General features: G+C 50.8%; 2 protein-coding genes across 7 annotated transcripts in view; one reads left to right on the top strand and one right to left on the bottom strand.

The window, feature by feature from the left end:
- ADCY5 (adenylate cyclase 5) overlaps positions 1-23,910 on the top strand; it is a 147,975-nt gene that overhangs the window by 2,625 nt on the left and 121,440 nt on the right. The gene's annotated exons all lie outside the window — the stretch shown is intronic.
- LOC123610976 lies at positions 10,061-23,537 on the bottom strand. Of its 6 annotated transcripts, XM_045502284.1 has the most exons (5): positions 19,418-23,537; positions 17,872-17,956; positions 14,978-15,067; positions 13,993-14,249; positions 12,095-12,853 (listed from the first exon to the last, which is right to left on the bottom strand). In XM_045502284.1, exon 1 carries the CDS (start codon positions 21,442-21,444, stop codon positions 20,428-20,430), a length of 1,017 nt encoding a protein of 338 aa, XP_045358240.1. In that variant the 5' UTR covers positions 21,445-23,537; the 3' UTR covers positions 12,095-12,853; positions 13,993-14,249; positions 14,978-15,067; positions 17,872-17,956; positions 19,418-20,427. The 6 variants fall into 6 exon arrangements, with proteins under 6 accessions (XP_045358241.1, XP_045358240.1, XP_045358239.1 ...); XM_045502285.1 differs by lacking the exons at positions 13,993-14,249; positions 14,978-15,067 and adding an exon at positions 10,061-11,670 and having other exon boundaries at positions 12,774-12,853; XM_045502283.1 differs by lacking the exon at positions 14,978-15,067.

Genomic DNA, 23,910 nt, shown 5'->3' with positions numbered 1-23,910 from the left:
TTCATCCATTGACCCCTGCTGAGCCTAGTTGTTTTAGTGCAGCTTGGCTGTGAGAGTCAGGGGGCCCTTGATGCAGGCTAGTCTCTCGACTGTGGACCCTGCTCTGCACCCCATACCTCTCTCTGGGTGTCTGTGTCCTCTGAGAGAACCTCTAACCATACTCCGTTGGCACTGCCTTCCTTCTTCTCCCCACTTCTCATGCCTTTTCTCAGACTTTGATCATGTTGAGTACTGCCTCTTCCTTGACAGGTTTTCCTGTGCCCCCAGCTTCCTGGGTGTGATACTCTCCTACAGGGAATAGCACAGCATGGGCTTCAGGGAGCTGGGCTCTAGCTCTACCTCCAAAGTACTCTGCGACTGAAAGGAAGGGGATCTGCAACCTCTTTGAGCCCCAAGATATTTTCTTGAAAATGAAAGAAATGTGTATGCCCCTTCCAGTTGCAACCTCTGTGCCAAGCCTCACCCCTCACCTCCTGCTCAGGGGCTCCTCCTTCCATTCCAGGCACCCTGGCCTCTCCCCCTACTGCATGGTTAACGACAGAGTCAGAACCACAGAGTGGAGCACTTCCTTACTTTCCAGTGCCCATTGGTTTTGCTCCCCATCCAACGTAAGCTCCTTGGATGCAGGAATCCTGTGTATGTTTTTTCTTTTCTACCCTCTCTCCCTTGTCTAGGACATTTCAGGATACTTAGTAGGGATTTAATAACTGCTTGCCAACTTGGTGGTGTTCCAGTGAGTGGAGTAGGAGGGGTAGTTGAAGCTTAGTTGAAGTTTTTATGATCTGGGATCAGAAGGAAAAAAATCTTCAGAGATCAGCTTTGAACTTGAGAGAGGAACCTACTGAGAGGTAGTGAGATATATATATATATATACACATGTATATATACATATACATATATAGGTATGTGTGTGTGTGTGTACACACACACACACACACACACACACACACACACACACACATATATATATATACCTCCTTGCCCAGTCTCAAGGAGGAGAAATGATAACCCTGCCAGTTGTCTGAGGCTGGGGATTTGGGAGCTGGAGATATACCTGAATATATATATATATATATATATATATATATATATATATATATATGTTAAATACTATTGTTAGTGCTTATAAAACCTCCAACTCCTTCTGACTTGAGGACCCAGGCTATCATGGATGTTGTATCTTTGGGCGTTGGTCCTGGCTTAGATGGGACGCAGGTTGCTCGGATGGGTGTAGTTTTTCTACAGAGGGAAGGGCATGTCATCCACATGGAGAAGCAGAGATTTCCAGGATCATTCGGGCTATTTTTCTGAACCATCCCTAGGCAATCCTGGATGCATGGGTTCATGAGACTGGAGTCAGATCCCAGGAAAGGAGTGCTGGGCCTCGGGAGCTCCAACCCCATCTTCGCATGAAAATGCTGTGGCAACAGCAGAGTGACTGTCTTACTTCTTTCTCAGGCAAACCTCTCTCCCTTCTCTCCCTACCTTTACCACCTCCCATCCCATGCTGCTTTTCCCCATTGTGGTCTTTAGACTTGGCTGTAAGCTTCTGGGTGGATTTACACTTAACTTCTTACACTTTTCTCTGTTGAGGACAGCAAAGCCTGTTAGGAATGGTCCAGGACAAGGGACCTTTGGTTTCAGAGAAAACTGTATTTTTTTTTTTTTGTATATGATTTACCTTTCTGATTATGTCTGATATAGAATTTTTATTTCTTGACCAAACCCTGAGGGATGGTTGGGAAATATTAGTGGGACAGTGCAGCATTAACCTCTGCCTCAGATTACCCCAGAGCAGCAGGTGTTTGAGGATGGCTTGCATTAGATGCCTTGTTCTTTTCTTTGATAAAGACACATGTCCAGGGAAATGGAACAGCAGTACATGGTTTCTAATGTTGGGGCTTTGGAAATCCCCCCCTCCGTGGTGCCTTGGACACATAATAGGCTCTGGGTAAACTGTGTTGGCATTTCTTTGCTTCTCCTCCTGCAAGGCTGGCCCCCTCACTCCCACAGCTCAACTCCTCAACATCATCGTCCGACCTGGGTATTTTATTCTTCCCCAGCCCCTCTTGTGTTTGGGGTTCTGCCCTTTGCTCCAGTTATGAGGAGAAATATTTGGTTTCTGAACTGGTGCCTCCTGATGGTTTTTATTCAAGAGATAACCAAGAGGTCATCCCCCTTTGGGGGATGATGTTTCTTCCCTTCCTACATCTTTTGCTCTAGCTCTTCCCCCGGTATCCGTCCCTCTCCCCCTCTTCTTCCTCTCCCACTTCCTTTCTCCTTCTGCCCCTGCCAGTCCCCTGTTGCTCTCTGCCCACCTTTCTCCTCTCCTCTGCCTGCCTCCTTGTTCTGCTTCCCCATCTCTTATTGCCTGTTTGCAGCTTCTCCTGTGCTCTTGTCTCACCGTTGTCTCCTCTGTGGGGTACAGTAGGAGCGTCACAGGGTTGTTTTTTTCTCCTTTTTGGCCTGTTAGAAGTCCCTCTGCTACACCCATACCATAAATAACACTCGCATCTGCCAAACACATTCCTCACTTGTGTTAATAGGCTGCAATGATGCCGGAGCCTGTTGCCATGGCAACCCCATTTTTGTTTGATTGTATCCCACTCTGCTACATAAAGCCTCTGCACGCACACACACACAAACAAGCACGCTCACACAACCGTTACATATGCTAAACTATTAAAGATTATTTTGGAGAAAATATCTTTGGGCCCTGTGGGGTTATCTGACTGAGGGGATGAGCATCTCCACTGTCCAGTGTTACTCCGGGAGGTGATAATGGATGGAAGAGCTCTTTGAAAAGTAGAGAGTCCTGTTCAAATGTGGGGTATTATTATTCTGCAACCACATTAAGCCTGCCTGCCATGGTTTCAGAGGAGAAGATTCTGACCCCATCTGGGTCCCTGTGAGCTTGGGAGAGCTGTTAGAAGTTGCCGTCATGGTGTGGGATGACCCACCCTCCTCCCCAGCGGAGTTTCAGCTCCTTCCTCTCTTCCCCCTAAACCTTTTGGAGAAACTCAGTGATCTCCTGCATTTCTTCCTTTGTGACTGTTTGAACCTGTAACTGTCACCAGTTGCTTCAGAGATCAGAAAGGCACAGGCGCTGTGTGGGTGATGTTCTGTGACTGTGCACGTGCGAGCGTCTGTAGCTAGGAGGCTGGGGAAGGAGGGGGATGGGGATACAGACCACGAACTGACTGCTGTGCATGTGCATGCATGTCTGCTCATGCACACACACACACACACACGTGTGTGTGTGTGTGTGTGTGTGTGTGTGTGTGTGTGTGTGTCTGTGGCTTGGGCTGACCAGGGCAATGGAGGAGGTGGACCTAAGGAAGCCTTTGTGTTGACTTTGAAAGGAGATCATTGCAGCTCTGTCCTGTTTATTCTTGGCTGGTGGCTGGCTCCCATGGCCGTTTGCCTTTCTGATTCTGGGCCTTAATCACCCTTCTGACCTTGACATCTGGCTCCTCAGGGAGGTACCCTGGATGCACACCCCCCCACTTTCCATAATGAGGGTGAGGGCTCGACTTGAGTGGTCAGCTCCCCTGAAATACAGGAATCCGATCCTTCCCTTTCAAGAACTCTTCCTACTGCCCACTCACTCAGCTTCCCAGTGAGCCCCATTGCAAAGCCACCTCCTTGCTCTGGAGCTTGGCCCAGAGGCCTGTGTTGTGGGTCACTATAGCTGGCCCATGTGCGCTGCCTACAGCCACTCCCTGCCTGCTCGCTGGGGTGCTGTGGAGGAGGACACGCTTCTACCGCAGTGGCTGGGAGTTGCCACCAATTCCCCCCTGTCACCCACATTTCTGGACAGGAGAAATCTGGCCTTAGTGAACCCCAGGGTGGGGGGTTGGCTCTGAGTTTGGAGCCGAGTAGGATCTGCTTGTCTTCCTAAAGTCTAATGGTTTTTTGCCAACTATATTTGCTAATTATTTTCAATTATGTTGCCTCCTCTGTGCAACAGGGCAGGGCTGTTTCAGGGGTGGGGGCAGAAGCCTCTGGGGGTGGGGTCAAGCAGGGCTTCTGGGCAGGGGGTCATCTTCCAGATCCCAGGGATGCCTCGATTCCTACGGAGAGGACTTCAGGAAGGGCTCAGACCCAGTCGAGGAGCAAAACGACCAGCTTCTGTATTTGTGGGAATGTTCAGTGTTAATAATTCAATCCAAGTTTTGATCTAGAGCAAGAGAAGGAGGTCTGTGTGCTGTGGAACATGGAACAGCATGCTCATGTTTGTCTATAAAGAGGACACAGATGACGTATTAAACCCCATCACAGGAACCTGCTCAACGCCATGGAAGAGTTTTAAAAATCCGTGTAAAAGGCTTTCCTATGCTGATGGGCCCTGGCCACAAGTCACTCTGTGAGAAGGTGCAGCCGGTAGCAGAAGCAGGGCCGTGGCCCATGCTGGGCCAGGCCTTTTTTCTCCTAAGTGGTGTGGCTGGGGCTCCCACTTTGGTCCCAGGCAGAGACAGAATGTGAGTGTTGGGCAAGGCCAGGTGGGAGACTCCTGTGACTGTACCAGCCTCTTTGTGGGAGACTTCCTGTCCATGATGCCTGCCTGGTGCCTCAGTTAACTGTACCTGTCTTGTGTGTGGGGGGAGTCCAGCTCCTGGCCTGTTACTTCCCAGGAGGGCAGCCTGTGTTGGGATTGGAAATAGTTGGCTCCAGGAACTCTGACATGATTGTACCCATAAATCCTTTGGTGCTGTTACATAAGTTATGTTTTAGCATATCCTTCTTCCGTCTGTGCTTATCAGGTGGGGATGGCTAGCTAACAGAGGGCAGACTCAGCATGATTTTTTTCACCCAGACTCAAAACTTCATGGAGATAATTGGAAAGCCTTCCTTCTCCCCCGCCCCCCGCCCCCCCAGCTTTTCTCAAGGCAATGTCCAGATGGAGGACAGGGAAGATCTCTCTTTACATACAATGTTGCAAGAGAAATCAGGATTTCTAGTTAATGGACTGTGTACCCCAGGTGAACCCGCATTTTGAGGCTGGCTGTTGGAAAACACCAGTAGGCTGTTTGGGTATGTTGATGGGCATACCCAGTTCATAGGAAGATTCAGGTCCCCTCTGAAATACTGTGGTTGATTCCAGAATTCACAGGAGTGTGACCAGCTTGGTAAGGGGACTGGAAACCTTGACTTCTGAGAGAACATTTGAAAGGCTAGGGGATATTTAGCTGGGAGGAGAGCAGGCTGTAGCAGGGTAAGAAAGCAGCTGGGCAAGACATTGTTGCTGGGACCCCTGTGGCCAGACATTATAAGAGAGACTGAATTTCTTTTTAGTTGCTCGCAAGGGCAGGGCTGTGACAAATGGGTGGAAACAATAGACACATTTCAGCTCCAGGTAGGAGATACCTTTCTAGCTTTTGGGGTTGCAGCCATCAAACCACATGTCTCCCGGGGTAGGCAGCTGTGTAAGTGGAGGTTTTCACGTAGAGACTGGATGGCCTCAGCTAAGCTTGTTACTGAGGAAATGATTCTGCTTTCAGAGGTCTGGGGTGGGGTCCAAGAATGGATCTGTTTTTTAAACAGCTTGGATCTAGGTTTCAAAGTTCTTCAGGTGATCTTGACCAACTCCCAGGCTTGGGAACATTGGCCAAGAAATCTGCCCAGGTCACCCTCAACCCAAGGATGTTGTGGTTTCGTGCCTTGCATCAGCGTGACTATCTCCTAAAGTCTGTTAGGGTGTTCTGTCGTCCTGTCCGTCTCAGGCTCTGTTTGCAAGAAGCGAAACCGTTACAGACCTGATGAGCCATTGGGAGACATTCAGGAGGGGCTGGGAGTATGTGCTGGTGTGAGGATGCAGATCTGGAAGGCGATGAGTAATGGTGAAACAGGGTGGGAGGAATGCCCCAAACCCAGACTCATATTCTCTTCCCAAACTTCCCCATCCCCTGCCTCCAGTTTGAGGCAAAGCAGGCTGGTGGGGGGTGGGGGGTAGTCAGCAGAAAGATGGACCTTGATTTGAGTCCTGGTTTATTCATTCCTTTGTCTTCTAGTGGATACGAAAAACACTGAGGACACTCCTGGTCCAGAATGGATGTACAGAATGTGGAGAACGAGGAGATCAAGGGGGTGGGGCAACATAGCAAGAGGTAGGGAACTAGGAGATGATTTGAAGGAGGAGGAATAGGGCTTCAGTGAAGCAAGAAGAGATCGGAGCTCTGAGTATGAGGACAGGCCTGGAGGTGGGGGCAGGGATGCTCTCTGGGAACAATGGGATGTAGTTACCAGAAAAGGGGGAAAGACAAACAAACATGGGGATACAGTAGTGGCTTTATTCTTCAGGCCAGCCTCATGTGTCAGCGTGAAATCCTCCCACCTCCTCCTTGCTCTGAGTGGGTTATAAGCTGTTGCTTCTGGGCTTGAGGCTTCCTGACCTCACACTTGGGTGGTCCCCTCTCCCTTCCCCTTAGGAGTCTCGAGGCTTGATCCCACAGCTCACTGCGGTCCCAGTTGGCTTTTGGAAGGGGTCCTCAGAGACCTCAGGGACCTCAGTGCCCAGAACATAGTAGGTGCTCAGTGAGGGTTTGAATGAATGAATGAACGAATGAATGAATGGGTGGTGGGGTGGGTGGACGACTGCACACAGACTCTGCTGTGCCGAAGTGCTAGACCAACACCTCCACAGAAGGAAGCGATGCAGCTTGGCTTGGAAGCCTATTTTGGTGGATTGCAATCCTAAACTCTGAGCAGGGCTTCCAAAATCCCTCCTGCTGCAATTTAAAACGTGTGCCTTCTTGGAAACAGAGAGCTGTCGCCTGGCACTGCCGATACTATATCACTTCACAGATCTAAAAGCCATTATTAAGTCATTCTTTCAGCCTTCTCCCCATTCATTCGGAGAGCAACCATTTATTAGGTGCCTACTGTATACCAGGCACTGTGCGAGGCCATGGAAGTTCCAAGATAACCCAGCCTGGGTCCCAGCACCCAGGGCTGCCATTAGCCCATAGATGTTTCACCTACACACATTTGCTTCTGTGTCAGATGAGCTCTGGAAATACTGGCTTAAACAGAATTCTTTACTGTAGGACTTTAAAGCTTTGAACATGTTAATGGGCACTAAATTTTGCCAAGAGGAGGATATTGCGTGCATCCTTTATCAAGCAAGTTTGACCCCTGAATCTGTTCGTTAAGGAGCATAACAAGGGTCATTAGTGTTTGTTGGAACTCACTTTAGGCTACACTGCTTCAGGGGCTGGGAGCAGCCTAGAAATTTCTTAGGGATGGGCCTCTGGGATAGGCTTGGGTAAAGTAATCTAGACAGGGGCATTTATTTGGGGCCTTTCCTCCCTCAAGAAGGTTTCTCAGCCCGCACTGGCTGGCTGCCTGTTTTAAAGTCTCATTCCCCATCTGGGTCTGAAATCCTTTATGAAATGAAATGATGGAAGGCACCAGGGAGACGCCTCTTTTAATCTAGTTTTAGTTTCTTTTAGGGCCTTTTGCTGTCATTAGACATTGGATCAGGTTGGACTCCTAAATAATGACCTTTGGAGGGTCTGGGGTCCATCGAATGTCTTTCCAGACCTTTCACTTAAGGCACTGATTGCATTGGTGCCCACAGGGGAGTTAGCAGTGGGTCATTCCAGATCATCCTTCTCCAAATTTTCTTTGTTTCCTTCCCCCACTTCAACTCTCCCAGAGGAGGAAGCCCTTAAAGATTATTGATTATAAACCACGAGTTTGTACTGTTTACTGCATGCCTGACACTGAGCTCATCCCCTACATACATGACCTCATTGAATTATAATATCATCCCTGTGAGAAAGACATTCTTATCCCCATTTCAAGGCTCAGAAAAGGAAATAAGAGAAGGTAAGTAATGTCCTCAAGGTCACACAGCTAGTGAGCATAGCAGATGGTTCAGTGCCTGCCCATATTCCCTGGGCATGTACCTCTCCACTCTTGCCAGCTGTCAGGACCTGAGGGCTTTCTCCGGCCCTGAGCCTCTCTGCTGGCCCGTGGGGCAGGTCAGAAGTGTTGGGGGTTTCCACCTCCAGAGCAGCCCTCAGCCAATGATTATTGTGTGCTGGTGGATGAATATTCCAGCTCTGAAATGTGTGTTCTCCATTGGCTCCTTGTCCCAGGAAACAGTCAGCTCTAGTTGCCCACGGTGGGAATGGGCTTGATAGCATTCCTTTTCTCTGGGTTTATTTCCCTTCCTCAGCTGTCTTCTCCATTCCCCTTCTAGTGTTTCTCGGGGTTACCTCTCATGTAAAACCACTTCTACTCAAATCTTTGTCTCAGGATCTTTTCCCATGAGGAATCCAGATTGAGAGATGAGAAGCAGGGAATTTAACCCAGGTTTGACTTGAACACCAGGGAGGGAGAGAGGCTGCTTACTGGGGCAAAAATGCATCAGGTGCAGGACTGCATGGCAGGCTCAGAACCTAGTCCTGCCTGGGTCCCTCACTCTTATCTGATAACATTTGTCACAAGTAGAGTGGTTGCGGGAGTAGAGGAATGACGTGGAATATAAAAATTTTTTAAATATAGCTATAGAAATATACATGTAATCTATATATGATATACACTTCTATCTATCTCTATAACTATTTTTAAAATTTTTACTTCTTAAAAACGTATGGCTTTCTGTTTCCTAGACAGTGGGCTCAAACACTGGCCAAAAGACTCGCTTTTCCATTTGATCAGCATTTGATAGATAACAAAGGACTTTACCATGTGTGATCTCCTTTGCTGCTCATGAGGGTTCCAAGGAGGTGATGGGTTAGGATGGGGCAGACGTGAGCTTTGGGGTCCAGAGGCCCAGGGGAAAACCCTGGTTATATGATCCTGGCTGAGCTGCTCTGCCTCTCCCAGTGTTTCCTTTCTGTTACCTGGGGATAATAGATTCCTGATTGATGGGATCTGATGTTTGGTGGCCAAAACAAGGTAATGCACTCATAGTTACAGACCTGTGATTGTGTTGGAGAGGGGGAAGTAGGGGTTCAGAGAGGTTAAGTGACCTCATTCAGGTTACACAGCTAGTTAGTTAGCTTAGGAGTTGCGATATGAATTCGGATCTCTGACTCCAAATCCAGTGCTCTTTTCTCATTTGGACCCAGCCCTGCATCTACTTGGTGGTGCGTGCAGAAGCTAGAGAAGGCACAGCTGTTCTCACGCGGTTGTCTTGGTTTGATTTTGGAATGCGTGGTGTTTTCTTTGTGATGGCTTGTCCTTCCTTCATGGTGTCTGGCTCAGATGGGCATTCAGTGAGTTGTCATTTCCTGAGCCTGCAATGCTGTGAAGGAAGGAGGCCCTGAAGTGTTCAGGGGGTGGCTGGGATCAGATGTTTACCAATGAAAAGCTCCTGAGTGGTTATGGATGTGTGAGTAGCACAGCTCGGGGGTGAGGCTGCCTTGTATCCACTATTCTGGTGGCGTCAGTGGAACAGTGGAGAGGAGGGAGGAGGCGCTGGGGACACATCAGGGTCACTTCTTGGTACATACACCCTGGAGGTCAGACCCAGGGTCTTTCTGGAGAGGAGCATCTAGTCGATGCGCAGGTTAGCGCTTACTAGCGTGTATCTTCAAAGCCCAGCTCCTCACAACCATCAACACCTTTCAAAGTACCCCGGACGTCCTGCTTCACATTCGCTTCTCTCCCTGTCCCTCCTGTCAAGAAGACTAAAGAAAAATGTTAACTCCTTCCTAAGTGCCACTTTTTGCTAAGTGGACTTTCAAGATTTTATTTTATTTTATTTTATTTTATTTTATTTTATTTTATTTTATTTTATTTTATTTTAAATCTTTATTTATTGAGAGAGAGAGAGAGGAAGGGGCAGAGAGAGAGGGAGAGAGAATCCCAAGCAGACTCTGTGCTGTCAGCGCAGAGCCTGACTCGGGGTTCGATCCCACGAACCATGAGATCACGAACCATGAGATCACGACCCGGCTCAAAATCAAGAGTCAGACACTTAACTGACTGAGCCACCCACACACCCCTGTTTATTTATTTATTTTAAAGTAGGCTTCACGCCCAGCACAGAGCCCATCATGGGGCTTGAACTTATGATCCTGAGATCATGACCTGAGCTGAGATCAAGAGCCAGGTGGCTTAACTGACTGAGCCACCCGGGCACCCCAGGATTTTCAAGATTTTATTTTTACATCTTCTTTTGAGGGATGGGAAAGGTACTTATTTGCTTAGCCAAGTCCCCAGCCTTCCTCTGGCTAAGTCCCTTTTCCTGTAAACATTTCATTCACCCTGCTGCACGGGAGGGACCCGTCTGCACCAGACTGAGGTGGTACTCAGTCGGTACCACCAGCAGGCAGTACCTTGGCCTTGACATTCAGCTGAGGAGGCTGCCAAAGGAGCAGTGCCAGAGCTGAACCCCAGTGAGCAGGGCAGGCTTGTGCCCCTCCAGGGGCCCTGCCTTTGCAACACTGGACCCTGTGAATCTAAATCAGAAGCATCCTCTTCTTTTTCTCTGTAACACTTATGCTGGTTTGCAATGTGTCTGGGCGTGTTCGCCTATCTTTCTACTTGACAGTCAGCTTTCTGAAGGCAGGGGTCTGTTTTAATACCTGAATACTTACTGACTGCTATTGACTTTCCGATTCCTACTTGCCCAGCATCGTGGGAAGAAGGCAGACAGTTCCCATTCTCAGGTCCCACAGGGATTTCTGACTTGGCCAAGAGGAGTCCCTCATGGTGCTCTCTCCCTGGACCGGGACGGGCTTGTCCTCCACTGGCAGGGGACCATGTGCCTGCGGTCGTGGCCTTAGGAAACACTGCTTTTCATCTGTACCCTCTTCCCTCTCTTGGATTTCCCACTGGTCTCTCTGGTGATGTCAGGTGGGGCCCCTGCACCCATTTGCCCCCCTGACCCCATCCTTGATCCCGTGTCTTCTTCTTATCTTTCCTCTGGTGTCTTTTCCTGCTTCCCGAGCCTTCCTCACTCTTCCTTTCCAGCTGTAACGTGTGGGGAAGACCCCAGAGACTCACCAGGAAGCAAGTATAACTGTAAGGGTAATAAATATGGGCATGGATAACTACACAAATTCCAAAAATTATTCTTCATTCCTTTGAGAGCAGTCCCATGAAACAGCAGTTCCCGTAACATGTTGTAAACTTCTTATAGCTGGTTGCCGTGCATTACAGTGCGTGTGTCAGCTCCTTGTTTCACCTCAAACTCCCAGGGCTAAGACTTCAGCTCTCTGGGTGGGTTAACCTCAAGTAACCCAACAGAGCTTAATATGTGGGAAGTGAAGACACATCTAGGACTTTTTACATAACTCTGGTATCCAGGCTTATCTGGGGGAAGGGAGGGTGGGCGGGGGGGGGGGGGCGTCGGTGCAGGGCATCCGCATCTTGTAATCCTCCTGGTGCGTCTGACATGCACCAGGGCTCAGAACTACTGCCCTGAGTCTCCCTCCATCAGCACAGGGATCATGGGGATGACACTGAGTCTGATTTATGGCTATATTGAAAGGCGAGTTGTTTATATCGAAAGGGTTTATTGTGGTGATTCAGTAAAGAGTGATGGCCACTAAAAATTATTGCAGGCGTGTAATGGGAAGAGAACTTGGTTGGTGGTTGGTATATAAAATCTTGTCAGGCAAGGCTGTGGCTCGGTATATTTATGTTGCTCTTATCACCAGCAATTAGCCCCAAACACGGCTCGATAAATGGCTTAGCACAGTGCTAGAATAACTGCAAGAATATTTTAGATGATGATTACTACTCCATGTGCTCGACTGAGCCATCTTAGCAGGGCAGTGAATCTCACTCAACATTCTGTGGACCTGCTTGCTACAAACAAGTGCCTTTTGATGGGTATTAACTCTTTTCTCTCTTTGTACCTGGTAATTCCCTTCTGAATGGGTGGAAATGTGCCAACATGCGGCCTTAACACCCTCAGCAGTGTTTATTGTCATTTTTGAGTCCCTCCAACTAGAATGTAAATGAGAACAGTGTCAGTAGTAGGTGCTCAATAAATATTTGTTAGGTGGGTGAATGAATGAATTTGCTCCAAGTTACACAGCAGGTAAATAGCAATGTTAGTCCAGCTCTGTTCACTACTGTTACTTTTTCTTTGACCCTTAAGTTCGTGAAAAGCAAGGAATGATATCGCTAGTGACTCCCTGTATGCATTTATTGTTATCAGTCCGTGTGACAAGGACACCTTGAAGTTACTTGTTTTCGAGCACCTTTAGATTCGGGTGAGAAGCACAAGGATTCTGTGGCAGACCTCGTGCCCTAGGGGCACCTAGAGAAAGACATGAAATTGGGGTCCATGGGAGGACTGAGAAGATTGCAAAGTGCCGGATGTGTGGGGTGGAGGCCTGGGAAGTATCCCAATCCAGGACAGAGAGATGTCCTTGGTTTAAGCTGTATGCGAATGGCCACATGTGGATTACGATGTGGTCTTTTTTGGAAAGGGGTTATCTGGGGAGAGTTAATTTTGGATTTTGCTTTACATTTATTTTTAAAGTGGAATATTTCTCCGGCATTGGTGACAATGGCCTAGAAAAGCCAGTTAGTCACCATATGAGATCTTCCCCATGTGGGGTGCTATTGCCCCTGCCTATTTCCCACCTGCCTTCTGCAGGATGGGTTTAAACCCTCTCCCTCTGAGGCCTCTGGGGAGATTTCACTGGGAAACAGTTCTCTATGGGGAACTCCTGCTGGGTCTGAAGTGGTGTCATTCTCTGCTTTGATCCTGGGGTGGAGGGGGCTGGTGACAGCTTATGGGGGTGACTGCTCTTGGCTTCTCCTTGGGAGAAGCAATGGCATCCAGGTGAGGCTGTGTCTACCTCTGTAGGACAGGTTCCAGCCTGCATTCTCCTGCAGTCTTTTTTTTTTTTCTTTCATTACTTTTGCTTGGTATCTTCTCCTGGAAGTAAAAGGGAAATCACCTTAAATCCAGATTTAAAGAACAGACCTGGTTTCTCTTAACGGAACAAAAAGATGTGGACTGCCCCACCCCACTTCCCCTAAGGTCCTCTTTAGGTTCCACTGTGGACAGGAAGAGAGTATGTGGCCCCTGTGCTATGACGGCCCCCTCCCCACACCAGGCTGGCCCTGGAATGATGGGGGTGGGGGGCGCTTACTCATTTACCACAGGCGATGGAAATCTGCCAACTCTGAGACTTCCACTGGGTCTCCACCCCCCACACCCTTGTCATTAGCCTAATAGGCACAGCTTGTGCCTGGAGGGAGCAGGACAGTGGCTGCGGGCAAGTGAGCTTGGGAGGACCCATAGGAGTTGGGTGCTGGTGTGGTTGTGGGGTGGGGTGGGTCATGCTCTTCCCAGTAGAGTGCAGAGGCTGGGAGCCTTGGGTTTCCCAGGAGCTGAGAAGCTACCAGGCTGGCCACACACAGGTAGAGCATGCCACCCTGCCGTCTCCCACTTGTTCCCCCCACCTTAGCCAGCCCCATCCCTCGGGTGGTCTTGGAGGAAGGTAGTTCTTTCTGCTGTTGAAGTAATTTGGTGACTCTGGGGACAAAGAAATGACACAGCCCTGGGTGGGGGGACTAAAAGTCACTCAGCAAATAGTGTACAGTTCTCAGACATTTCTTTCCTGCTTTACCCTCTGTCACAGGTCCCTGTCTGCCAGTCCTCCTGGTCAGTCTCCTTCCACCTCCTTGAACTCAGCATGTCCTAAACCAAAATTCATCATCATCCATAACTTGGCTTTATTTTTTTCAGTGTCACCTCTCTCTTTGCCTGGGTTCTGGTGTTAGATGTTTGGGGGACCGTTCAGCAAGTATCTCCCATGTGTTAGGCACTGGGAACCAGGATGAGTAAGCCGCAGACCCTGCCTCTGAGAGGAGACCTGTAAATAGCGTGTCTTGAGCACCAGGCTCTTTCTAAGCACTTGAGTTGTGTTAACTCACTTAATCCCCACAGCAGCACTACGACATAAGCGCTGAGGTTGTTCCGCCCATTTTGCAGATGGGCACATTGAGATATAGGTTAGACCAGGCTGAACCGATGAACACGGCAACCTGGTCCCAAGTCTGGGCTCTTACTTGTCAAGTCCAAGCAGACGGTCAGGAACTCACACCCCCAAGGGCCCAGTAGGGCGACAGCAGTTTTAGCAGCAGAGACGGCGCGTGCCAGCTTCTTCCTGGTGGGAATGGGGAATGCTTGCAGCAGAGGGGAGGCTGGCTATTAGGTGGGACTAGGTTGGGAAGAATATAGACTTCTGGGCCAAGTTTTTTTTTTTTTCTTGAGGCAGTGGGGATCCCTGGAAGGTTCACATGCAGGAGAGGAAGTGGATGTGGCCCTGTGTGTGTTAAGAAAGGTGGTGTTAATGTTGGTGTATGGAGCTGAAGGGAGGCGCCTCCAGGGAGAGGAAGAGTGGGAGGTGAGTGGGGACCCTGCCGTCCTGTCCTGTCCGTGAGACTGAAGACAGGGGGTAGCTGAGGGTCAGGGCCTTCAGACAAGATGGGGAGGGTCACAGGGAGCATCTGGGCATTTACCTATTAGTTTCTTCTTGCCTTGGTTACCAGTGGTGCCAAACTGGTTTCCTCGTGCTCTCTACCCAGGACACCAGTTCTCTAGTCTCTGGGGAATGAGATATCACCTCCTTCCTGGGGAGACCTGGGATGGATCCCAGGGGCCCTCCTCTTTACCTTTTCTTGGGCTTTAAATATCCCATGTCAGTCTCTTCCCTTCAAATCCCTAGGGCTCAGGCTTTATCCGGATGTTAGGTACCCAAACATTCAACCTCCTAGCCTCTCCTCCCTCTGGAAGCTCCCAGCCAGCCCTGTCAGGTGCCCAGAGACCTCATGCCTCAGAGAACTTTACTCTTCTCTGGGGCCCGGTATCCTGGCCACCCTGACCCCCAGCAGAGCTCCTGGTGCTTCGCAGGCCCTATATGCCACCTTCCACCTACTGTTCTTTCTCAGAGGCCACCTGACAGAGTGCAGAGTGAACCTCCTTGTTCATTGCCTGCCTCCCCCCGCCCGCTGAGAGTGTCCACTTCCCGAGGCGGGGCCTCGTCATGCTCACGACTGTGTGTCCTATGCCTCCACTGTTCAAATCCCAACTCTGCCATGCCCCAGCTGTGTCTCCTTAGCAGGTTTCTCGCTCTTTCTGAGCCTGTTTTGCAGAAGATGGAATGTAGTAAGAATGGTTACCCCTGAAGGTTGTGTTGAACACCGTATGTGATGATATATACAAAGCACTTTGCACAGGGACTGCCAAGGAAAATGCCCTGAACGAATGATCTGTGGTCTGTCCTGGCTGCGTATCGTTTGCACTTGTAAATTCCCACACATTACAGGAGAGCCCAGTGTTTCTGCCAGACGCCTGTGTGTTTGGATGGTAGTAAACAGGGCAGAAGAAAATTGCGTTACCTCCAAAAGGAAGGCTAAGTGGAGGGAGGGCTAGGCCCTGGGTCCTGGTTTTTATCGCACCCTTGCCCCATCCTTATTCTGTCTGGTGGCCACCAAATGCCTAGTGCAGACCCACTAGGAGCAAGGCAGCCTCCAGAACTGACTGGGACCAGCCTGGGAGCTGGCACAGGACTTCCTGGGTGAGTGTGACCTGGGGCGTGGGCTGAGCCAGGTCCCCCTGAATTCAGAGGTGACTGTAGCTGAGGGAGGCTGCAAGGAGGTCAGGACTGTGACTCGCATCCCTCTGAGGACTGTTCTAGAGAGGCCGGTAAATAAACTGAGAGTGGTTTTTAAAGAGTAGAAGCCACTGGGGAAGAGAGGGACACACATCTGCTTCTCCCAGATGTGCTTCTTTCTGTAACTTCATTAAGACATGTACTCATGCAGCAAAGGACAACAAAACCACCCACGGGCCAGCAGAGGCCTCAGCGTGGAGAGTGCTCTGGGTTGGTGAGGACTGTTGGGGAGAAGGCCTGAGAGAAGCCAAATGAGACACTCGAGGGATCTGGCCTGAGGGCGAGTGACAGCCAGGACATTGAATCACATCCCTTGCCCCTAAGTGAGTGTCCAGGTGGGGTAGGGCCCATGCCTGGGCAAGAGATTGGTGATGAAGTCCAGAACATTCCCCCAGCTGGTTAGACCTTGCAGGGGGGGGGGGGTGCGGACGCAGGGCTGGCCAGCTGGGTGGACTGTTGGAGGACTGCTGGGAAGTGGCCTGCCGGCTTCCTGCCTGTTCATAGACTCGTGTGCCCCAGACTGGGCCCCTTCCCTCCAGTCCTGCTACCCTAACAATGTGCAAGGGGCCCCCTGTGCCTGGGCTGCACTCAGGATGCCTAGGGAGGGGCTGTGCCAGCACCAGAAACCACAACAGACCCTGACCCTGGCTAATGGAGGCGGTCTTGAAATGGACCTTTTTTCTTTTTGGCTAAATTAACATTTGGCATTTCAGGGTGCTGGCCCCATGCCCGGCTGCTCTGGCCTTCTGCCTGTCAGCTCCTTTGAGGCTATTTTTGCCATTCACTTATTTATTAACTATTATTGCTCCCCAGGACAGATGGGCACACACACACAGACATGCATGTGCGTGCACGTACACATGCCCTCCAACCCAGAGCCCACTGGAAAAGCTAACCTGCACCCACCAGGTGGAACATGGTGTGCAGAAGGGGGAAAGGATCAAAAGGATGGTCGCTGGGTTGGGGTAGAGGAAGGGCTGATGGGAGGCAGGGGCCTCCCTAAGCTCATCATTCCCCAGAAATGCCTTCCACCCCCCAAAGCATCTCTGTTCCTATTCTCTTGCCTTCAGGGGTGTTCAGTCCTAGGAAGGGCTCATGTGGGAGAAGATTGTGGGTCTTGCCTGAACCATCTTTCCAGAGAGATAAGCAGGGGGCCTGGGAGGACTAAAGGCCCCCTTGCTAGGACTTCTCTGTCCAGCTCCACCAAGCCCCCAACTTCCAGAGGAGGAAAACTTGGCACCTGCCTTCAGAGAGCTCGCAGCCTGGTGGGGACGATGCTGGGTTGTGCTGGTGAGATGAACAGTCCTCAGGCCCACCACCTGATAACAAAGTGCATCAGAAGGAACAGGCTGGAATTGAGGGGCAGTGTGCACACAGGTGTCTACCATTTGATCCCTCTGACAGCAGGTTGCTAGCAGCAGAACAGAGCCCCAAGCCTGTCCTAGGTGCAGGGCACTGCCTGTGGTACGAGGGCACCTAGAGCACCATACAATAATCCCCACCCTTGCTTCCAGTCTCTTTGTTTCGGGACCAACCTATCTGCTCTGAGCCTGGGGCCCCAGCCATGTTTCCCTCCATCGCTCCGGGGGAGCCAGGGGGAGAACAGAATGAACAGCAGGGACCTTCTGCCTGAGTCTGTCTGGGCCTTGTCCTGGGCCTTGGCTTACACCTGTGAGAAATGGGAATGACGCTCCTGCCACAGCAGGGAGTGAGGACATCAGGGCCCATAAGTGATGGTGACCAGGCCTGAGTCCTGGGCTAGCTCCCTGTTTTCTCCCACCCAGCTGGCCAGCCCCACCCTTCCCTTCATAGGGCATGTGGCATCTAATTTCCTCATTCCCCTGGGCCCTTCTCTGCCTCAAGAAGACACTGCCTTCCTGAGACTGGATACTTACTGCAGAGAGACTGCCAGCTGGGGGCTTTTCTGCCTTGGGACCCAGTGCCAGCCCTTCTCAGGATGGCATCAGGGAACTCCCTAAGAGCAGGGGGCTTGCCCCTTCCATCAGACTGGGAGCTGAGGGCACGGACTGCATCTCCCCCATCAAGACTAGGAGCTCCTGACGACAATGACCATGCATCTCCTATCAGACTAGAAGCTCCCTGAGGTCAGGGGCTGAGTCTGTCCCCGCCAGATTGGGAACTCCCTGAGGACAGGAGATGTTAGCATCCCCATCAGACTGGGAGCTCCCTGAGGATGGAATCAGACTTCTTCTTCCCCACTTCAGGACCCAGTTGCTGGTTGTGGGACACAAAGGTACCCGGTCCTTGGTACCTGGAAAATCTGGAAAGAGGATGGAATGCCGGAGGCTCCACAGCTGTAGCCAGGGATGCTGGACGAGGAGAAATTTCTCACCTTTCTGTAGGAAGTCAGAGCCAAGAATTACATCCCCTTACAGAAGCTTCCCTCCGCTTTCCTTTCTCCTCGGTGGTGGGGTAGGGATGGGTTTTACAGGCAGGGTAGGGGGTGGCCAGGATTTCACAAGTATGATAGCAATTGAGCACTAAGTGTTTGTGCTAAGCTTAGGGCGTGAGTGAGGGAGGTGGGTGCAGGTGTGGGATGGGTGGGCAGTCAGGGAGGGGGCTGGCCTGGTGCCTCTGGTGGGCAAGACTAAGTGCCCTCTTGAGCTGCTGCCTCACATGATCTACTCCTGAGCCCAAGGCTGGGGCAGCCCTGGTAACTGTCCTGTCCTCTCCGTGTCCTCGAACTCAACCCTGGTGCTTCTCCCCGGGAGGGACATTTGGGAGGTCCTCTCTGCTCTGCGCATCCAGATTATGCCAGGCTCCTGTCATACTGTGATCTATGTGTGTCTGTATCTTTCTCCCCTACTTGAGAAGGGACTGTCTCATTAATTTATTTGCTTGTCTCTCTCCTGGAATGGCCACAGCCCTTGGACTCTTCTGGAGTACGATGGCTTCTAAGGGCTCTCAGTAGCATGAGGGGGCACTCATTGAGAAGGGGTTCAAGCTTGCTGCCGGAGGGTCTGGCAGGGAAACCATTGTCATATGGTCTGGTCGTCCTGGTAGGGGCTACAGGAGAGGGGGGTTTGCAGCTCCCCCAATCATGAGCTGAGCTCACTGCCCTTGACCTGTAGTTATGACTCTGTTGCTGTGTGGCCTAATGGCAGGTGCTTGGGCTTTACAGACAGGCAGCTCTGGATTTGAAACCCACCTCTGCCACCTACCTGTATACAAGTTACTTTGGAAGAGTGACCACAATGCCTGACCCTCAGGGTCCGCATCTGACCACATGGGGCTGTTGCTATCTACTCCACAGCCGTGGCTCAGGATTTGTGCACTAATCTGTGTAAAGCACTCTGACCTTCCCCGCTGGTCATGGAAATGCCACTGATAGGCCGAGAGGAGGAGTTCAGTCAATTAAATGTTTTTTCCTGGTCTTGTGTGTTTTAACTTCCGGCTGCTTTAGCTACTCATCTAAATCTTGTCTCAGCTTTCGTGCCACTTTGCTGAGAGAAGGGGAGAAAGTGTGGCCATATTAGGAGCTGAGCAGAACCCTTTGAGGGCCCCTTTCTGCCCAGGAGGAAGCTGGCAGTCCCCGTGCCTGCACACAGTTCTGCCTCCCAGGCAAGACTGCATTATTATGAGCTAATGTCTGTGCTGTCTCTGGAGTGGCCAGGGAAGAAACATCAAGTAATATGATTACTACAACAGTAATAATAACAGCAACAACACCAACAAGCACACATAATTATGGAGAAGGCCAACATTTGAGGGCCTGGCTCCAGGCCAGAGCTGTGGTTAGTGGACGAAGGGTGGCCATGGGGCTTGAAGGCAACGGCTTTCAGGTTTTTCATACTCACATCTCCCTTGCACAGTCTTCCCCCATTAAATACAAAGCTTCTGGACAAATCAATAAGTATCTTCCACGATAGCATAGCAGTTGGGTTTGATGTGGTATGATCTTGTGCTCATCCCAGAGTAGGTAAGGAGGGCCCACAAAGGGACACGGCAGGCTCCATCTGTCCTGTGCACCCCCTGCCTGCTGCTCTCCACTTGCCCACTCAGAACGCCCCCTACCAAGACATCGCCCACTGTAGACTTGTGCCCACTCTTGGGTGGCAGCTTGAGTCTGAGAGCAGGGGGCAGTTGCCCAGTGGGAACTCTCTCCATAGTTCAGGCCAATGGCCAGTGTGGACCACACCCAGGCCCTGGATTTAGGAGTCGGTGTCATAGTGACATGCTCACATCGCAGGATATGATTATTGTAGTGCAGTAGCTAAGGACTGCCTAGGTTGTAATTCTGGCTTTGTCATGCATCAGCTGTAAGATCTTGGGTAAGTTCCTTAACCTCTCAGAGCCTCAGCTTTCTCATCAGAAAGTAGAAATAATAAAAGTAACTTCATAGTGGTGTTATCCATGCTAATGATAGTATGTGGCACATGGTAAGCCCATGAGGGTCAGTCCTTTTATAGTTATTATTATTTTGGTAGGGACAATAAAATACCTTCAACAGCTCCCACCTGTGGGTTCTGCTATATGTTGAGTTGTATTTTCCAAAAAGATGTTGAAGTTCTAACTCAGTACCTATGACCTTATTTGAAAATAAGGTCAAGTTAGATGAAGCCATTAGGGAGGACCCTAATCCAATATGACTGGTTTCCTTATAAAAAAAAAAAGGGGGGGGGGGATTTGGACCAAGAGATAGACATTCATTGGAGGAAGATGGCCTGAAGACACAGAAAATGCCATCTACAAGCCCAGGAATGCCCACGGTTACCTGAAGCTAGGAGGGAGGCCTGGAAGAGATTCTCCCTCATAGTCCAGAGGAACCCCGGGCTGACACCTTGATTTTGGACTTCTGGGCTCAGGACTATGAGACAATAATTTCTGTTGTTGAGCCCTCAGTTTGTGGTGCTTTGTTAGAGCAGAGCCCCAGGAAACGAATGCAGGGTCTGAGGAGGGTATGGCCCATTGACCCCCACAGCCACCCTGAGCTACCTGCCACCCTCAGGGGAGAAGAATGGGGTTGGCACTGAGAAGACAGGTTTGGCTGGCCTCTGGTACCTGGAATCTGTATCAGATGGCCCAGGCTCTTGGCCTGCAGGTGAACAGAGTTGGAAATATTTATAAGGCCTGAGACACAAATAGCCCACCCCTCACTTCCCACCCTGTCTTCCTGCCTCTCTCCTCTGCTTCTTAGAGCACTCCCCACCTCACCCCTGCTCCAGGCAGGAGAAAATGGAGAAGGGAGGTCATAAATCCCCAGAGAGGGCAAGCCAAGGTAAGATTTGGGCCTGAACATCTCTGCCCCCTCTCCCCGCCTGTCTCCTGGGGACTTAAATCTGTTCTCTAGGCGGGAAATGGCTTGCCTGTCTGGGATGTGTCTGTATGTCTGTGCGTGTGTGTGAGTGTGTGTATAAAGAATGTCCCTCATTAAGCTGCTGTGGGCCTCGTGACCATGACTCATAAACGTACAATCAAGCTGCGCTGGACAGAGGAGACCTGTCCCCAGAGTGGGTGATGCCGGCTTCCGATGCAGCAGCCAGCGCCAAGGCCCTCCACGGCCCACCTTGGCAGCCCGCCCCTGTCTTCTCCCTTCAGAGAACGGGTTGTTCAGTGTCACTTGAGGGAACAGATAGGTCTTAAGTGCCTCTGTCTGCAGGGTGTGGGGATCCAGCGATGAGGAAGGTGCTGGCCTCACCACTGGGAGCTTGTCATTTGTGCAGGATGGAGGGGTGGGTAGTGTGTAAGGCAAGCACACAAATCTAAGGAGAATAAAATAAAGGAGCATGGAGAAGTGCAGGTTGAGAGTCAGGAGTGGGGAGAGGGCCTGGGGAGGAGGAAAAGTTGGGGATGTCGGGGCGGGGTGAGCCCATGGGGCCTTCATGAAGGCGGCTCTGGAGCCCCGATATTGCTGCAGGGGGAAATGCAGAAGCAAAGTCCTGGAAGCGGGAGTGTGCAGGGTGTGTCTGGGCGCACGGGGTCTTCCTGGTGATCCAAGTGCAGAGTCCTCCCTGGGGCAGGTGGGAGAGAAGGCAGAAAATGTAACCCATTACGGCCTCAGATGCTGGCGGTGGAGGTCTGTGTAATATCGCTGTAAGAGGAGATCTTTTGAGGGCAAGAGTGCATGGTTCAGGCTGTACTTTAGAGGGGAGTTGGACAGGGAGAGTTTGTGGTTTGGGGAGAATGCAGCCCTGGAAAGAGGCTGAAGCAGGTCTGGGAGGCGAGTGGGGAGCACAGTGGAAGTGGGAAGAAAGGGTGAAGGGAGACACATTTCTCTGGGCAATTGAAGATTTGGCAAGCGAGGAAGAGGAGGCATGGAAGATGAGCCAGGGTAAAGGAATAGTGCTGCCATTCAAAGGGAGGTGGGTGGGCCGTGGCTCCCTGGCCTGTGGCATGTGGAGGGAAGGGGCCAGTGTGCTTGGGGTCAGAACTGGAGCCTCTGATGTGATGAGAGGAATCATCATGGGGCTAGGGAGATGCAGAGCCCTCTCCGGGGAACCTGGGATGGTGGTGACATGGGATCCTTGAGTGAACATGTGCCATTTGCCATCTCAGGATGAGCGGCCAGGGTGGGTCTCAGCTCCTGGGGCCCCGGGTGCTTTGTAGCTCAGACCTGCCAAGGGGTGTGGTGGCCAGGGCTTCCAAGGGAGATGAGCCTGCTCTGATTCCTGCAGTGGCTGTGTCCTTGCCCACAAAAGAGTTGGTAGCCATGGCTGGGTCCCAGGTCTTCCTGTGCTGGAGAGCCACTCTGGGTCTTTATCCAGCACATTTCTGGCCTCTCAAGCTGTCTTACCTGGCAAGACTTCATTTAGATCATTTTCTGTGCTTCACTATGTAAGTTTCTGAAATGTCAGAGGTTGCAAGAACGTTAGCTGCCATATCCAATTCTTATTTTTAGTGGCATGAATGGATGCCCAGGCAGGCGAGGTGACCACCCAAAGTCACGGGGCTAGTCAGGGCTGGTTTAGCCCTTTCTTAAGGGATTGGGATTTAGACCTGTCTTCTGAATGGAGATACTGTCCTCTTTCCTATGTGTGGGTTTCCGGCCTCTTCAAAGTCAGAAGCTACATGTCCATCCCTGCCACTCAGCCAAGTGGACATTAACAAAAATTTGTCACCTGAATAAAAAGAAGTACAGTGTCTAGCACATGCAAATATTTATTCAGTTGGGGAGTGGCAGGTGCAAGGGCTTAAGGAAGTGTTCTCTCTGGGGGGCTGGCTGTCAAGGGCCTGTGAGAGAGGAGGGCTCACTGGCTTTGGCCATGGGGCGATTGTTTCCATCACTGCCTTGTTGAGGAGCCTAGGAAGGGGGCGGAGGAGGAGAGGGTGGGGGCCTCTCACTGGTAACGATTCCTTTTCTTCCCTGGACACGCTAACTCTGTGCGCTTTTCTTGCCTCCTGCAAGGAGGTCAAGGCATGTGTGGGGTGAGGAAGGGGGAGGAACTCTGTACCTTTGGGGATGCTAGGCAGTCAGAGGTGCTTGAGGCAGACATGTCTACTTACTGGGTCAGACAGAGCTGCAGTGCACTCTTGGCTCTCCTCTCTCTGAGGGGAAGGATTAGTCAGTTTGGGCTGCCGTAACAAAATACCACAGACTTGGTGGTTTAAACAACAGACATCTATTTTGTCACAGTTCTAGCGGCTGGAAGTCCAAGATCAAGGTGCCAGCAGATGCAATTTCTGGTGAGAACTGCCTTCCTGGCTAGCAGACGGCTGCCTTCTTGCTGGGTTCTCACATGGCCTTTTCTCTGCGCATGAGCTTTTGAGAGGGAGAGAGAGAGAGAGAGAGAGAGAGAGAGAGAGAGAGAGAGAAGACTCTGGTGTCTCTTCCTCTACTTAGAATACCAGCCCTTACTGGATGAGGGCCCCACCCTATGACCTCCTCTAACTTTTTAATGTTTATTTATTTATTTATTTGAGAGAGAGAGAGCACAAGTGGGAGGGGCAGAGAGAGAGAGAGAGAGAGAGAGAGAGAAAGAGAGATTGAGAGAGAATCCCATGCAGGCTCTGCACTGTTAGCTCAGAGCCCAGTGCAGGGCTCTGTCCCACGAACCGTGAGATCATGATCTGAGCCAAAATCAAGAGCCAGATGCTTAACCCACTGAGCCACCCAGGCACCCCGCCTTGTGACCTCCTTTAATCTCAGTTACCTCCCAAGATCCCATCTCCAAATATAGTCACACTGGGGTTAGGGCTTTAGCCCAGCAATTTTGGAGGATATGTTCAGTCCATAACATAGAGGGTTTGCGAATGACAGCTGTAGGTTTGTATCTTCCCCAGTATCAGGGTGCCCTCTCTGTGGGTGTGAAAGTCTTGTAGGAAATTTGCTCAAAATCTTGAAGTCTCTACA

The sequence above is a fragment of the Leopardus geoffroyi genome, chromosome C2 (genome assembly GCF_018350155.1).
Source record: "Leopardus geoffroyi isolate Oge1 chromosome C2, O.geoffroyi_Oge1_pat1.0, whole genome shotgun sequence".
Classification (NCBI taxonomy): domain Eukaryota; kingdom Metazoa; phylum Chordata; class Mammalia; order Carnivora; family Felidae; genus Leopardus; species Leopardus geoffroyi.
Note: the sequence above shows the minus strand (reverse complement) of the source record. Positions and strands in the feature narration are given on the sequence as shown.

What these genes read in the sequence shown, in the direction of transcription:
- LOC123610976 (XM_045502285.1), bottom strand. Translation starts at nt 21,444, where the DNA reads ATGAAGGCCCCATGGGCTCACCCCGCCCCGACATCCCCAACTTTTCCT.